Source organism: Pseudorca crassidens, chromosome 6, assembly GCF_039906515.1.
Source record: "Pseudorca crassidens isolate mPseCra1 chromosome 6, mPseCra1.hap1, whole genome shotgun sequence".
Taxonomy (NCBI): Eukaryota; Metazoa; Chordata; class Mammalia; order Artiodactyla; family Delphinidae; genus Pseudorca; species Pseudorca crassidens.
This window is the reverse complement of record NC_090301.1, coordinates 32,592,884-32,606,014: the sequence shown is the minus strand read 5'-3', so window position 1 is coordinate 32,606,014 and position 13,131 is coordinate 32,592,884. Positions and strand designations below refer to the sequence as shown.

General features: G+C 36.4%; 1 protein-coding gene across 3 annotated transcripts in view; it reads left to right on the top strand.

Moving 5' to 3' along the window:
• NBEAL1 (neurobeachin like 1) overlaps positions 1-13,131 on the top strand; it is a 176,273-nt gene that overhangs the window by 121,918 nt on the left and 41,224 nt on the right. For all 3 annotated transcript variants that reach the window (XM_067740941.1, XM_067740938.1, XM_067740939.1), the window contains 2 exons: positions 5,457-5,605; positions 6,215-6,348. In XM_067740941.1, the coding sequence (XP_067597042.1) occupies positions 5,457-5,605; positions 6,215-6,348 (283 nt within the window). The remainder of the gene's footprint in view (positions 1-5,456; positions 5,606-6,214; positions 6,349-13,131) is intronic.

Genomic DNA, 13,131 nt, shown 5'->3' with positions numbered 1-13,131 from the left:
ATTACCAGTATCAGGAATGAGAGAGGAGATAACATTACAAATACTAAAATGATTGAAAAGAAATACATTAAAATAATTAAAAGGAAATGATAGGGACTTCCCTGGTGGTCCAGTGGGTAAGACTCCGCACTCCCAATGCAGGGTGCCTGGATTTGATCCCTGGTCGGGGAACTAGATCCCGCGTGCATACCACAACTATAAGAGTTCGCATGCTGCAACTTAAAGAGTCCACACGCCGCAACTAAGTCCACATTCTGCAACTGAAAGATCCCACATGGTGCAACTAAAGATCCTGCATGCCTCAGTGAAGATTTCGTGTGTGGCAACTAAGACCAAGCGCAGCCTAAACAAATAAATAAATATTAAAAAAAATTCCAGACATCATTAAAAAAAAAAGGAAATGGCAACTTTATGCCAATAAATTTGACAATTTAAATGAAATGGACAAATTCCTTGAAAGATACAAATTATCAAACCTCTCCCAGGAAAAAATAGCCTTAGATATATTTTAAAATTTTGAATTTGTAGTTTAAAAACTTCCCCTAAACAAATATAAAACATACTCATTTTCTCATCTCTCCTTTGTTACCATACATATTAAACCTGTATATGTTTTAAGCCCAACAGTACAGTTTAATGCATTTACTGTTTTATGCACTTGTCTTTAAATCAGTTAAGAGAAGAAAAAACTATGTAATTATGCTTTCCTTTATATTTCCCTGCATATTTACCTACTTATACACTTCATTTCTTGGTGTACATTCAGATTGCCATCTGGTGCCATTTCCTTTTAAGCCTGAAGGACTTCCTTCAGTATTCCTTGTAAGGAAGGTCTATAAGCCACAAATTCTCTTAGTCTTTTGTTATCTGTGGAGATTTTTATTTTGTCTTCATTTTTGACTACTTTTTTAAAAATTGAGACATACTTTTGAAAATTGAGATTCACTTAACGTAAAATTGACTATTTTAAAGTGCACAGTTCAGTGTTATTTTAGTATATTCACAGAGTTGTGCAACATCACCACTATCTAGTCCAAGAACATTTCCATCACCCCAAAAGGAGATCTTATACCTTTCAACAGTCAGTCCCAATTTTCTCTCCTCACATCCTCTAGCAACCACTAATTGGTTTTCTTTCTCTATGGATTTGCCTATTTTGAACATTTCATGTATTTCATTCAATATGTTATTTTTTATGTCTGGCTTTTTTCATTCAGTTTAATGATTCCATCCATTTGTTTTTGTGGCTCAATAATATTCCATTATATGGATATACAGTTTTTGTTTATCCGTTCAGCAGTTGATGGACATTTATGTAGTTCCTATTTTTTTTTTTTTTTTGGCTATTATGAATAATATTGCCTTGAATATTCATGTACACATTTTTTTTTTCGGTACGCGGGCCTCTCACTGTTGTGGCCTCTCCCGTTGCGGAGCACAGGCTCCGGACGCGCAGGCTTAGCGGCCATGGCTCACGGGCCCAGCCGCTCCGCGGCATGTGGGATCTTCCCGGACCGGGGTACGAACCTGTGTCCCCTGCATCGGCAGGCGGGCTCTCAACCACTGCGCCACCAGGGAAGCCCCATGTACACATTTTTCTATCAACTTATGTTTTCATTTATCTTCAGTATAAAAAAAAACACTAGGAGTGGATTTGCTGATCATTTGTTAATTCTATGTTTAACCTTTTGAGGAGTTGTGAAACTTTTCATAATGACTGTACCATTTTACATTCCCTCAGCAATGTATGAAAGTTCTAATTTCTCCAAATCTACCCCAACTTCTATTATTCTCTGTTTTCTTTTTTAATTTATGGTACCATCCTAGAATGTTAGAGGTGGTATCTTGTGATTTTAATTTGCATTTCCCTAATGACTAATGATGCTGAACATCTTTTTATGTATTTGTTGGCCATTTATATGTCTTTTTTGGAGAAATCTTTATGCAGATCCTTTGCCTATTTTTTAATTGAGTTGTCTTTTAGTTATTGAGTTGTAAGTGTTCTTTACATATTTTAGCAACAAGTCCCTTATTAGATACAGGATTTACAAAAATGTTCTTCCACTAAATTGTTTTTTTTTTTTTTTGCGATACGTGGGCCTCTCACTGTTGAGGCCTCTCCCATTGTGGAGCACAGGCTCCGGACGCACAGGCTCAGCAGCCATGGCTCACAGGCCCAGCCGCTCTGCGGCATGTGGGATCTTCCCAGACTGGGGCACGAACCCATGTCCCCTGCATCAGCAGGCGGACTCTCAACCACTGCGCCACCAGGGAAGCCCTGAATTGTTTTTTTTTTTACTTTCTGTTGGTATCTTTCGATGTACAAAAAATTTTAATTTTGATGAATTTCCTTTCATCTATTTTTTTCTAAGAGTTTTATATTTTATCTCTTATGTTAGGTCTTTGATCCATTTTGAGTTAACTTTTGTATGTGGTGTGATGTAGGGGTCCATATTAATTCTTTTGCATGTGATTCTAGTTGCCCCAGCACCATTGCTTTTTCTTTTGAAGATAGTTTTGCCAGATACAGAATTCTTGATTGACAGTTTTTTCCTTTCACCATTTTGAATATGTCTTTCCACTACCTTCTGGTTTTCACTACCTTTTGTTTCTGATGAGAAATGTGCTATTAACCTTTTCTGTTGTGTCCTGTATTTTGGTGCTTTTAGGTTATTCTTTTTGTCCTTGGCTTTTAGTACCTTGGCTTTAGGACCATGTTTGGATATCTTTGTGTTTATCTTGCTTGGAGTTCATTGAGCTTCTTGGATGTGTAGATTAATTTTTTTCATATTTGAGAAGTTGCCAGCATTATTTTTTCAAATATATTTTGGCCCTTTTTCTCTGTTCTCTCCTTCTGGGTCTCCCTTTGCACATATGTTGTTTTGCTTGATGGTGACCCTTTGAGGTTCTTTCATTCTGCTTGATTCTTCTTTCTTTGTGTTCTTCAGATTGGACAGTTTCTTTTGATCTATCTTCAAGAGCCCTGCTTCTTTCTCCTGCAAGTTCAAATATGCTGTTGAGTCCTTGTGCTTTTCAATTTCAGAATTTCTCATTTGGTTCCTTTTTAAAATATATATATAATTTCTACCTCTGTATCAATAACACTCTATTTGACTAGGCTTTTTTTGCCGTAATGCACTTTGGTTCTTTAAACATAGTTTCCTTTAGTTCTTTTCATGTATTTTTATGATAGCTACCTTGAAGGCTTTGTCTACTAAGTTGAGCATCTGAGGTCCCCCAGAGACAGTTTCTTTTTACTGCTTTTGATTTTATGGCCCGTATTTTCCTGTTTCTTCCTATGTCTCATAATTTTTGTGAAAACCATACATTTTAGATAAATTACACCAACTTTGGTTTCTAATCTCCTCCCTTGATGCTGGTTGTTGTTGTTGTATTTTTCTTTGTTTAGTAGTGACTTTTCTAGATTAAGTCTGTGGAGTCTGTTTTACCTTCAGTGAATGCCACTGATATCTGTACTTACTGGGTTTTTGTTTTGCTTTATTTTTAAAGCCTGGCTTACTAGGGGTTGCCCCTGGGTCAGCATAGCTTAGTGGTCAGCCAGTGATTAGTTTGTTTTTTGTGTTTAAACCCCTTGATCAGTATGACTGCCACTCTTTGCCAGTGGATCTGTGTGTGGTTTAGAGAATGCATTCAAATTTGATAATTTACACATCTGCCCTGACTTTTACTTGTTATGATTGTAAAGCCTCACATTCAGCCAAGAATGAGTAGCTAAGTCTCAAGTATATAATTTATTCTGGACATCACTTTGTTTAGGTTATAAACAACACATGGCAAATATTTCTCAGAACTTATTTTAATACTATAAATTGACCAGGTTCATGGGACTTCCCTGGTGGTGCAGTGGTTAAGAATCCACCTGCCAATGCAGGGGACACGGGTTCGATCCCTGGTCTGGGAAGATCCCACATGACGTGGAGCAGCTAAGCCCATGTGCCACAGCTACTGAGCCTGCGCTCTAGAGCTCACGAGCCACAAGTACTGAACCCGCGTGCCACAACTACTGAAGCCCGCGCGCCTAGAGCCTGTGCTCCACAACAAGAGAAACCACTGCAATGGGAAGCCCACACACTGCAACGAAGAGTGGCCTCCACTCACCGCAACTAGAGAAAGCCCATGCACAGCAGTGAAGACCCAATGCAGCCAAAAATAAATGAATAAATAAATAAATAAATTTATTAAAAGAAAAAATTGACCAGGTTCAATAATATCCTTTGTTGGCATAAACAGGTTTTTTGGTTAATACAATTTTAGTAATTTTTAAATATGTCCTTGATTATTTTCAGGGAACTGGATGGGGGTAGTTATCTAGGGAGCTGTCTTTGGTTTTGGTAGATTTTTTTAGTCAGCCTTTTAATGGGATTTTATTTTCTTTCTTCAAGGACTAGTGAATTCAGTGGATGTCAGTCTCATTCATTTTCAAATGAAAAGCCAAAACTCTTTGTTTCATAGAATAGAAATAACCTTCAGACTATTTACTCTCTCAGGTCACTTTTTTCTCTATTTCATCACTGTGAATATTGGAATTTCACTATTTAGGAAAACATTTTCAGTTTTTTATTTTAAGCTTAGCTTTAATGGTTGCAATATTCCCAGTTAGGTTGGTGATACTTGTAGAGCTTCTCATCAAAATCCATTGGAAACAAAATTAGATTTAGTCATTGCTATCCTGGAAATGAGGCAAATGTGAAATATCTAGGACCAGAGAGCAGCTGGCTTGAAGGATATACTTGAATAACATACCATGAGTTATAGGAGTTCTCATTTCTGTACTTGGCAGTTAAAAGTCAACTAGGCCACCAGAAGACTGTCCCTTCCCAGTTATTTCCTCCAAAAAGCATACTTGATAACAGTCCTCCAAATATGAGATGACTTCACTTTAAGTATGGTGTGGCAACAGTGGCTCCTAGTATTATCTCCATTTACACTATCAGGGGATGCTATGATGATGATGCTCTAGCTTTTGTTGCTCTTGAAACATCTCATTCTACAGTTTAAGAATCAATCATAATACTTCTAATAATTATTTATGAAACACCACTAATGATACAGTCCTTTACTCACAGATTCATTTATTCCCTGGGTCAATTCATGTCTGCCAAATATAACTAAAAAACATGACCAGTATTGCTGCATGTTTGAACCATCCTCTAGCAGTAGTATTGAAGATTCACTATATTTCGTTTTAATGGGTCATATACAATTGAAATGTAAAACATATGTTTTTTGAAACTTAGTTATTGGGTAATAAGTATATTTGGACATATTTAAGTAATTTAATATGCAGTGGAATGGTTTTTGTAGAAAATTCAAGTACTCTTTCTTGGATAGTGACTTTACAGACACCATATTCGTATTTGAATATGATGTTCTTTTCCATTTACACAGAATACATTGTTGGATGTTGTTTGTTTGGTTGGTTTTTGTTTTTACAGTAATGAGAAAGAAGAACAGGATCAAAAAGAAAAATTGGTGTTGTTGGAAGACTGTGAACTCATTACAATAATTGCCATAATTCCTGGCAGATTAGAAATCACTACTCAACACATTTACTTCTATGATGGCAGCATTGAAAAAGAGGACGGTGAGGAGTTCTGGGGGAATAATTTCTGTTGTTCAATAGTTAAGTATCCAGTTTATCAATCATTAATGAGAAGAAAGCGATAAGGTGGGACTGTAGAATTGTAGTCTACCATGTAAAAGGAGACATGGAGAGTCAGTATGGAATTAAATTTATTATCAACAATGTACTGAAGGGAATGCTTCCTTTTTATTAATGTTTTTGAAAAGGTTTGGCTAGAGGGGATTGCTATAAACTGAAGTTATAAAATACAATTTTACTTTTATTTATATGTACACTTGTTCCTAGAGGCTTTTCACCTAATCCTTTATCTGAAAATAAAAAGATATTTAAATCTAAGCTGCCAACATAAAGAGAAAAGGAAAACTGTTTCTAAGATATAATATTCAGAGTTATTCTCTATTCCAATGGAAAGGAAGTAGAAAAGCTATAGAATTTTAAAATAGTCTTAAACAAATTAAGCATCCAATAAATTTAACAAATGGTTTTCATCATACAGAAACTGAATTCCTTTTCCATAGTGCTACTTTTGTCAGGAACTAGGAGATATTTTCTGCATAGCATGAGTAACGTTTTGTGGTACCCCAGTCACAAGATTGTTTCTGTTTTCAGGAGTAGGCTTTGATTTCAAGTGGCCTCACTCTCAAGTTCGAGAGATTCACCTACGACGGTACAACTTAAGGAGGTCAGCCCTTGAGATTTTTCATGTTGACCAATCCAACTACTTTCTCAATTTCAAAAAAGAGGTATGTAAGATGCTAACTTTCTGGAAGCCCCAGACTGTTAGCTTGAAATTATTTTCCAACTAGTGAGCTGTAATGAAACTTCACAACTCTACTCTTTCATCGAGTCAAAATATATATTAGAGAAAAAAAAATACATACCTTTGGGACTAACCAGTATATGCATTTTTGTTGGAATTTATGTGCAAGTGTTTGGAGGATATTTGTTTTCAGTTTTTATATATAGGTAGATAAAGAAGTCAATAGAATATTGAGTGTCAGCTAATAGGTGTCTCACAGTATCCAGTTCTGAAATAATATGCAGTATATATGATATAACTGGATTTATGAAATTAGGTTGGGTTCAGTTCAACAATAGTGGAGCCTGTGTAATCAGGAAGAATAATGGAACATGTTTTTCTAGGAATAGAGTAAATTCTTACGTAGTGTAAGTGGTTAAGAGATTGCCACTGAAGCCAGGTTACGTGGATCGAAGATCATTCCACCACTAGCTCTGTAACCTTTGACCCGTTACTTGCCCCCAGCCTTCCTTCCCTCTGTCATATACTTGAGGTCAGAATTGTATCAGAGTCTGATAGCTCTCTCCACCTTGCCTAGCTTGCTCTCCATTTTCTCTCACTGTCATCTCTCCTAATAAAATCCTGCATGTTCAATTCTGTCTTAGCATTTGCTTCTCAGATGACCTGGATTAGCATAGTCAATAACTATGTTTCTGTTCATTTGTGAGTTCCAGGTTTATTTGTAGATGATTTGATTCAGACATTTAAAGAGCATTTTTCTATTTTTACAAAAAGATAATTTTTTACTATTAAAAATAAATTTTCCCCCATAGGAAAATACAATGTATGTGTTTTTTAGAAAGCTATTTTATGTAAGTAAACCAAGCACACTCCTATTGAATACTATGCTTTTGTAAATAGTTTTTTGTTTGTTTGTTTGTTTGTTTTTAGGCCTAGTGGTATGTCTTTATTTTGTTCCATTTATTTAATTCATTCTTTTGGTGGATTCGGGGCATAATAAGTTCGATTCTTATTGATAGATATAAGATGCTAGAAGGGTATCCAAGGAGAAATGACAAATATCTCCAGTTGGAAATATAAGTGTAAGGTAGACGTTAGGGTGGTAAATATAGATCTGGAATCAGCATATGGATAACAGATGAAATTATGACAGAAAATAATATCACCTCATGAGCAGAACAGAACAAGAAAAGTAGATGATAGTGGACCCCATCGTCAGTTTAAGGAGCAGGTAAAGGAAAAGGAGTTGGTGAGAGACTGAGAAGGATGATCAGAGAGTGATGTAAGACCTGGAGAGTAGTGTCCTGGATGATACGTACGGGAGAGTTTTAGGGGTTGATCTGTAAGGTCTAATGACATGTATCAATAGAATGAAGCCCCAAACAGATCATCGAATTGGAAAATGAGGTCAACTGCACTGACACAGTTCATCCAGATTGCTATGACAAAATTACCATAGACTGGATGGCTTAAAAACAACAAATACTTATTTCTCTTAGTTCTGGACTGAAAGCTGGAAGTTCAAGAGCAGGATTCCAGTGCAGTCAGGTTCTTGGTGAACACCTTCTTCCTGGTTAACAGATGCTGTATCCTTACATGGTGGGCAGAGAGGGAGAAGGAGAGAGAGGATGAGAGAGAGAGAAAGAGCTAGCTCTCTGGTCTCTTATTTTTTTTTTTAATTTTGTAATTTTATTTTATTTACTTCTTTGTACAGCACATCCTTATTAGTCATCAATTTTATACACATCAGTGTATACATGTCAATCCCAATCGCCCAATTCATCACACCACCATCCCCACCCCCCCCGCGGCTTTCCCCCCTTGGTGTCTATACGTTTGTTCTCTATCTGTGTCTCAATTTCTGCCCTGCAAACCGGTTCATCTGTACCATTTTTCTAGGTTCCACATATATGCATTAATATATGATATTTGTTTTTCTGACTTACTTCACTCTGTATGACAGTCTCTAGATCCATCCACATCTCTACAAATGACACACTTTCGTTCCTTTTTATGGCCGAGTAATATTCCATTGTATATATGTACCACATCTTCTTTATTCATTCATCTGTCGATGGGCATTTAGGTTGCTTCCATGACCTGGCTATTGTAAATAGTGCTACAATGAACATTGGGGTGCATGGGTCTTTTTGAATTATGGTTTTCTCTGGGTATATGCCCAGTATATTGTTGGGTCATATGGTAATTCTATTTTTAGTGTTTTAAGGAACCTCCATACTATTCTCCATAGTGGCTGTATCAATTTACATTCCCACCAACAGTGCAAGAGGGTTCCCGTTTCTCCACACCCTCTCCAGCATTTGTTGTTTGTAGATTTTCTGATGATGCCCATCCTAATGGATTTGAGGTGATACCTCATTGTAGTTTTGATTTGCATTTCTCTAATAATTAGTGATGTTGAGCAGCTTTTCATGTGCCTCTTGGCCATCTGTATGTCTTCTTTGGAGAAATGTCTATTTAGGTCTTCTGCCCATTTTTGGATTGCATTGTTTGTTTTTATCATATTGAGCTGCATAAGCTGTTTATATATTTTGGAGAGTAATCCTTTGTCCATTCATTCATTTGCAAATATTTTCTCCCATTCTGAGGGCTGTCTTTTCGTCTTGTTTATGGTTTCCTTTGCTGTGCAAAAGCTTTTAAGTTTCATTAGGTCCCATTTGTTTATTTTTGTTTTTATTTCCATTACTCTAGAAGGTAGATCAAAAAAGATCTTGCTGTGATTTATGTCAAAGAGTGTTCTTCCTATGTTTTCCTCGAAGAGTTTTATAGTGTCCGGTCTTACATTTAGGTCTTGAATCCATTTTGAATTTATTTTTGTGTATGATGTTAGGGAGTGTTCTAATTTCATTCTTTTACATGTATCTGTCCAGTTTTCCCAGCACCACTTATTGAAGAGACTGTCTTTTCTCCATTGTATATCCTTGCCTCCTTTGTCATAGATTAGTTGATCATAGGTACGTGGGTTTATCTCTGGGCTTTCTATCGTGTTCCATTGATCTATGTTTCTGTTCTTGTGCCAGTACCATATTTTCTTGATTACTGTAATTTTGTAGTATAGTCTGAAGTCAGGGAGCCTGATTCCTCCAGCTCCGTTTTTTTCCCTCAAGACTGCTTTGGCTATTCGGGGTCTTTTGTGTCTCCATACAAATTTTAAGATTTTTTGTTCTAGTTCCATCAAAAATGCCATTGGTAATTTGATAGGGATTGCATTGAATCTGTAGATTGCTTTGGGTAGTATAGTCATTTTCACAATATTGATTCTTCCAATCCAAGAACATGGTATATCTCTCCATCTGTTGGTATCATCTTTAATTTCTTTCATCAGTGTCTTATAGTTTTCTGCATCCAGGTCTTTTGTCTCTTTAGGTAGGTTTATTCCTAGATATTTTATTCTTTTTGTTGCAATGGTAAATGAGAGTGTTTCCTTAATTTCTCTTTCAGATTTTTCATCATTAGTGTATAGGAATGCAAGAGATTTCTGTGCATTAATTTTGTATCCTGCAACTTTACCAGATTCATTGGTTAGCTCTAGTAGTTTTCTGGTGGCATCTTTAGGATTCTCTATGTATAGTATCATGTCACCTGCAAACAGTGACATTTTACTTCTTCTTTTCCAATTTGGATTCCTTTTATTTCTTTTTCTTCTCTGATTGCTGTGGCTAGGACTTCCAAAACTATGTTGAATAATAGTGGTGAGAGTGGACATCCTTGTCTTGTTCCTGATCTTAGAGGAAATGCTTTCTATTTTTCACCATTGAGAATGATGTTTTCTGTGGGTTTGTCATATATGGCCTTTATTCTGTTGAGGTAGGTTCCCTCTATGCCCATTTCTGGAGAGTTTTTATCATAAATGGGTGTTGAATTTTGTCAAAAGCTTTTTCTGCATCTATTGAGATGATCATATGGTTTTTATTCCTCAATTTGTTAATATGGTTTACCACATTGATTGATTTATGTATACTGAAGAATCCTTGCATCCCTGGGATAAATCCCACTTGATCATGGTGTCTGATCCTTTTAATATGTTGTTGGATTCAGTTTGCTAGTATTTTCTTGATGATTTTTGCATGTATATTCATCAGTGATATTGGTCTGTAATTTTCTTTTTTTGTGGTATCTTTGTCTGGTTTTGGTATCAGGGTGATGATGGCCTCATAGAATGGGTTTGAGAGTGTTCCTTCCTCCGCAATTTTTTGGATGAGTTTGAGAAGGATAGGTGTTAACTCTTCTCTAAATGTTTGATAGAATTCACCTGTGAAGCCATCTGGTCCTGGTCTTTTGTTTGTTGGGAGATTTTTAATCACAGTTTCAGTTTCATTACTTGTGATTGGTCTGTTCATATTTTCTATTTCTTCCTGGTTCAGTCTTGGAAGGTTATACCTTTCTAAGAATTTGTCCATTTCTTCCAGGTTGTCCATTTTATTGGAGTAGAGTTGCTTATAGTAGTCTCTTAGGATGCTTTGTATTTCTGCGGTGTCTGTTGTAACTTCTCCTATTTCATTTCTAATTTTATTGATTTGAGTCCTCTGCCTCTTTTTCTTGATGAGTCTGCCTAATGGTTTATCAATTTTGTTTATCTTCTCAAAGAATCAGCTTTTAGTTTTATTGATCTTTGCTATTGTTTTCTTTGTTTCTATTTCATTTATTTCTGCTCTGATCTTTATGACTTCTTTCCTTCTGCTAACTTTGGGTTTTGTTTGTTCGTCTTTCTCTGTTTCCTTTAGGTGTACGGTTAGATTGTTTATTTGAGATTTTTGTTTCTTGAGGTAGGCTTATAGCTATAAACTTCCCTCTTAGAACTGCTTTTGCTGCATCCCATAGGTTTTGCATCGTCGTGTTTTCATTGCCATTTGTCTCTAGGTATTGTATGATTTCCTCTTTGATTTCTTCAGTGATCTCTTCGTTATTTAGTAACATATTGTTTAGCCTCCATGTTTTTGTGTTTTTTACGTTTTTTTCCCTGTGATTCTTTTCTCATCTCATAGCATTGTGGTCCAAAAAATTGCTTGATATGATTTCAGTTTTCTTAAATTTACTGTGGCTTGATTTGTGACCCAAGATGTGATCTGTCCTGGAGAATGTTCTGTGTACACTTGAGAAGAAAGTGTAATCTGCTGTTTCTGGATGGAATGTCCTATAAATATCAATTAAATCTGTCTGGTCTATTGTGTTATTTAAAGCTTGTGTTTCCTTATTTATTTTCATTTTGCATGATCTGTGCATTGGTTTAGTGATGTGTTAAAGTCCCCCACTATTAATGTGTTACTGTCGATTTCCTGTTTTATAGCTGTTAGCAGTTGCCTTATGTATTGAGGTGCTCCTGTGTTGGGTGCATATATATTTATAATTGTTATATCTTCTTCATTTTAAAGTCTATTTTATCTGATATGAGTATTGCTACTCCAGCTTTCTTTTGATTTTCATTTGCATGGAATATCTTTTTCCATCCCCTCACTTTCAGTCTGTATGTGTCCCTAAGTCTGAAGTGGGTCTCTTGTAGACAGCATATAGATGGGTCTTGTTTTTGTATCCATTCAGCCAGTCTGTGTCTTTTCATTGGAGCATTTAATCCATTCACGTTTAAGGTAATTATCCATATGTATGTTCCTATGACCATTTTCTTAATTGTTTTGGGTTTGTTATTGTAGGTCTTTTCTTTCTCTTGTGTTTCCTGCCTGGAGAAGGTCCTTTAGTATTTGTTGTAAAGCTGGTTTGGTGGTGCTGAATTCTCTTAGCTTTTGCTTGTCTGTAAAGGTTTTAATTTCTCCATCAAATCTGAATGAGATCCTTGCCAGGTAGAGTAATCTTGGTTGTAGGTTCTTTCCGTTCATCACTTTAAGTATATCATGCCACTCTCTTCTGGCTTGTAGAGTTTGTGCTGAGAAATCAGCTATTAACCTTATGGGAGTTTCCCTGTATGTTGTCATTTTTCCCTTGCTGCTTTCAGTAATTTTTCTTTGTCTTTAATTTTTGCTTGTTTGATTACTGTGTGTCTCGGCGTGTTTCTCCTTGGGTTTATCCTGTATGGGACTCTCTGTGCTTCCTGGACTTGGGTGGCTATTTCCTTTCCCATGTTAGGGAAGTTTTTGACTATAATGTCTTTAAATATTTTCTCTGGTCCTTTCTCTCTCTCTTTTCCTTCTGGGACCCCTATAATGAGAATGTTGTTGTTTTTAATGTTGTCCCAGAGGTCTCTTAGGCTGTCTTCATTTCTTTTCATTGTTTTTTCTTTTCCGCAGCAGTGAATTCCACCATTCTGTCTTCCAGATCACTTATCCGTTCTTTTGCCTCGGTTATTCTGCTATTAATTCCTTCTAGTGTAGTTTTCATTTCAGTTATTATATTGTTCATCTCTGTCTGTTTGTTCTTGAATTCTTCTAGGTCTTTGTTAAACATTTCTTGCATCTTCTCTATCTTTGCCTCCATTTTTTTTCCAAGGTCCTGGATCATCTTTACTATCATTGTTCTGAATTCTTTTTCTGGAAGGTTGCCTATCTCCACTTCATTTAGTTGTTTTTCTGGGGTTTTATCTTGTTCCTTCATCTGGTACATAGCCCTCTGCCTTTTCATCTTGTCTGTCTTTCTGTGAATGTGGCTTTTGTTCCACAGGCTGCAGGATTGTAGTTCTTCTTCTGCTGTCTGCCCTCTGGTGGATGAGGCTATGTCAGAGGCTTGTGCAAGTTCCCTGATGGGAGGGACCGGTGGTGGGTAGAGCTGACCGTTTCTCTGGTGGGCAGAGCTCAGG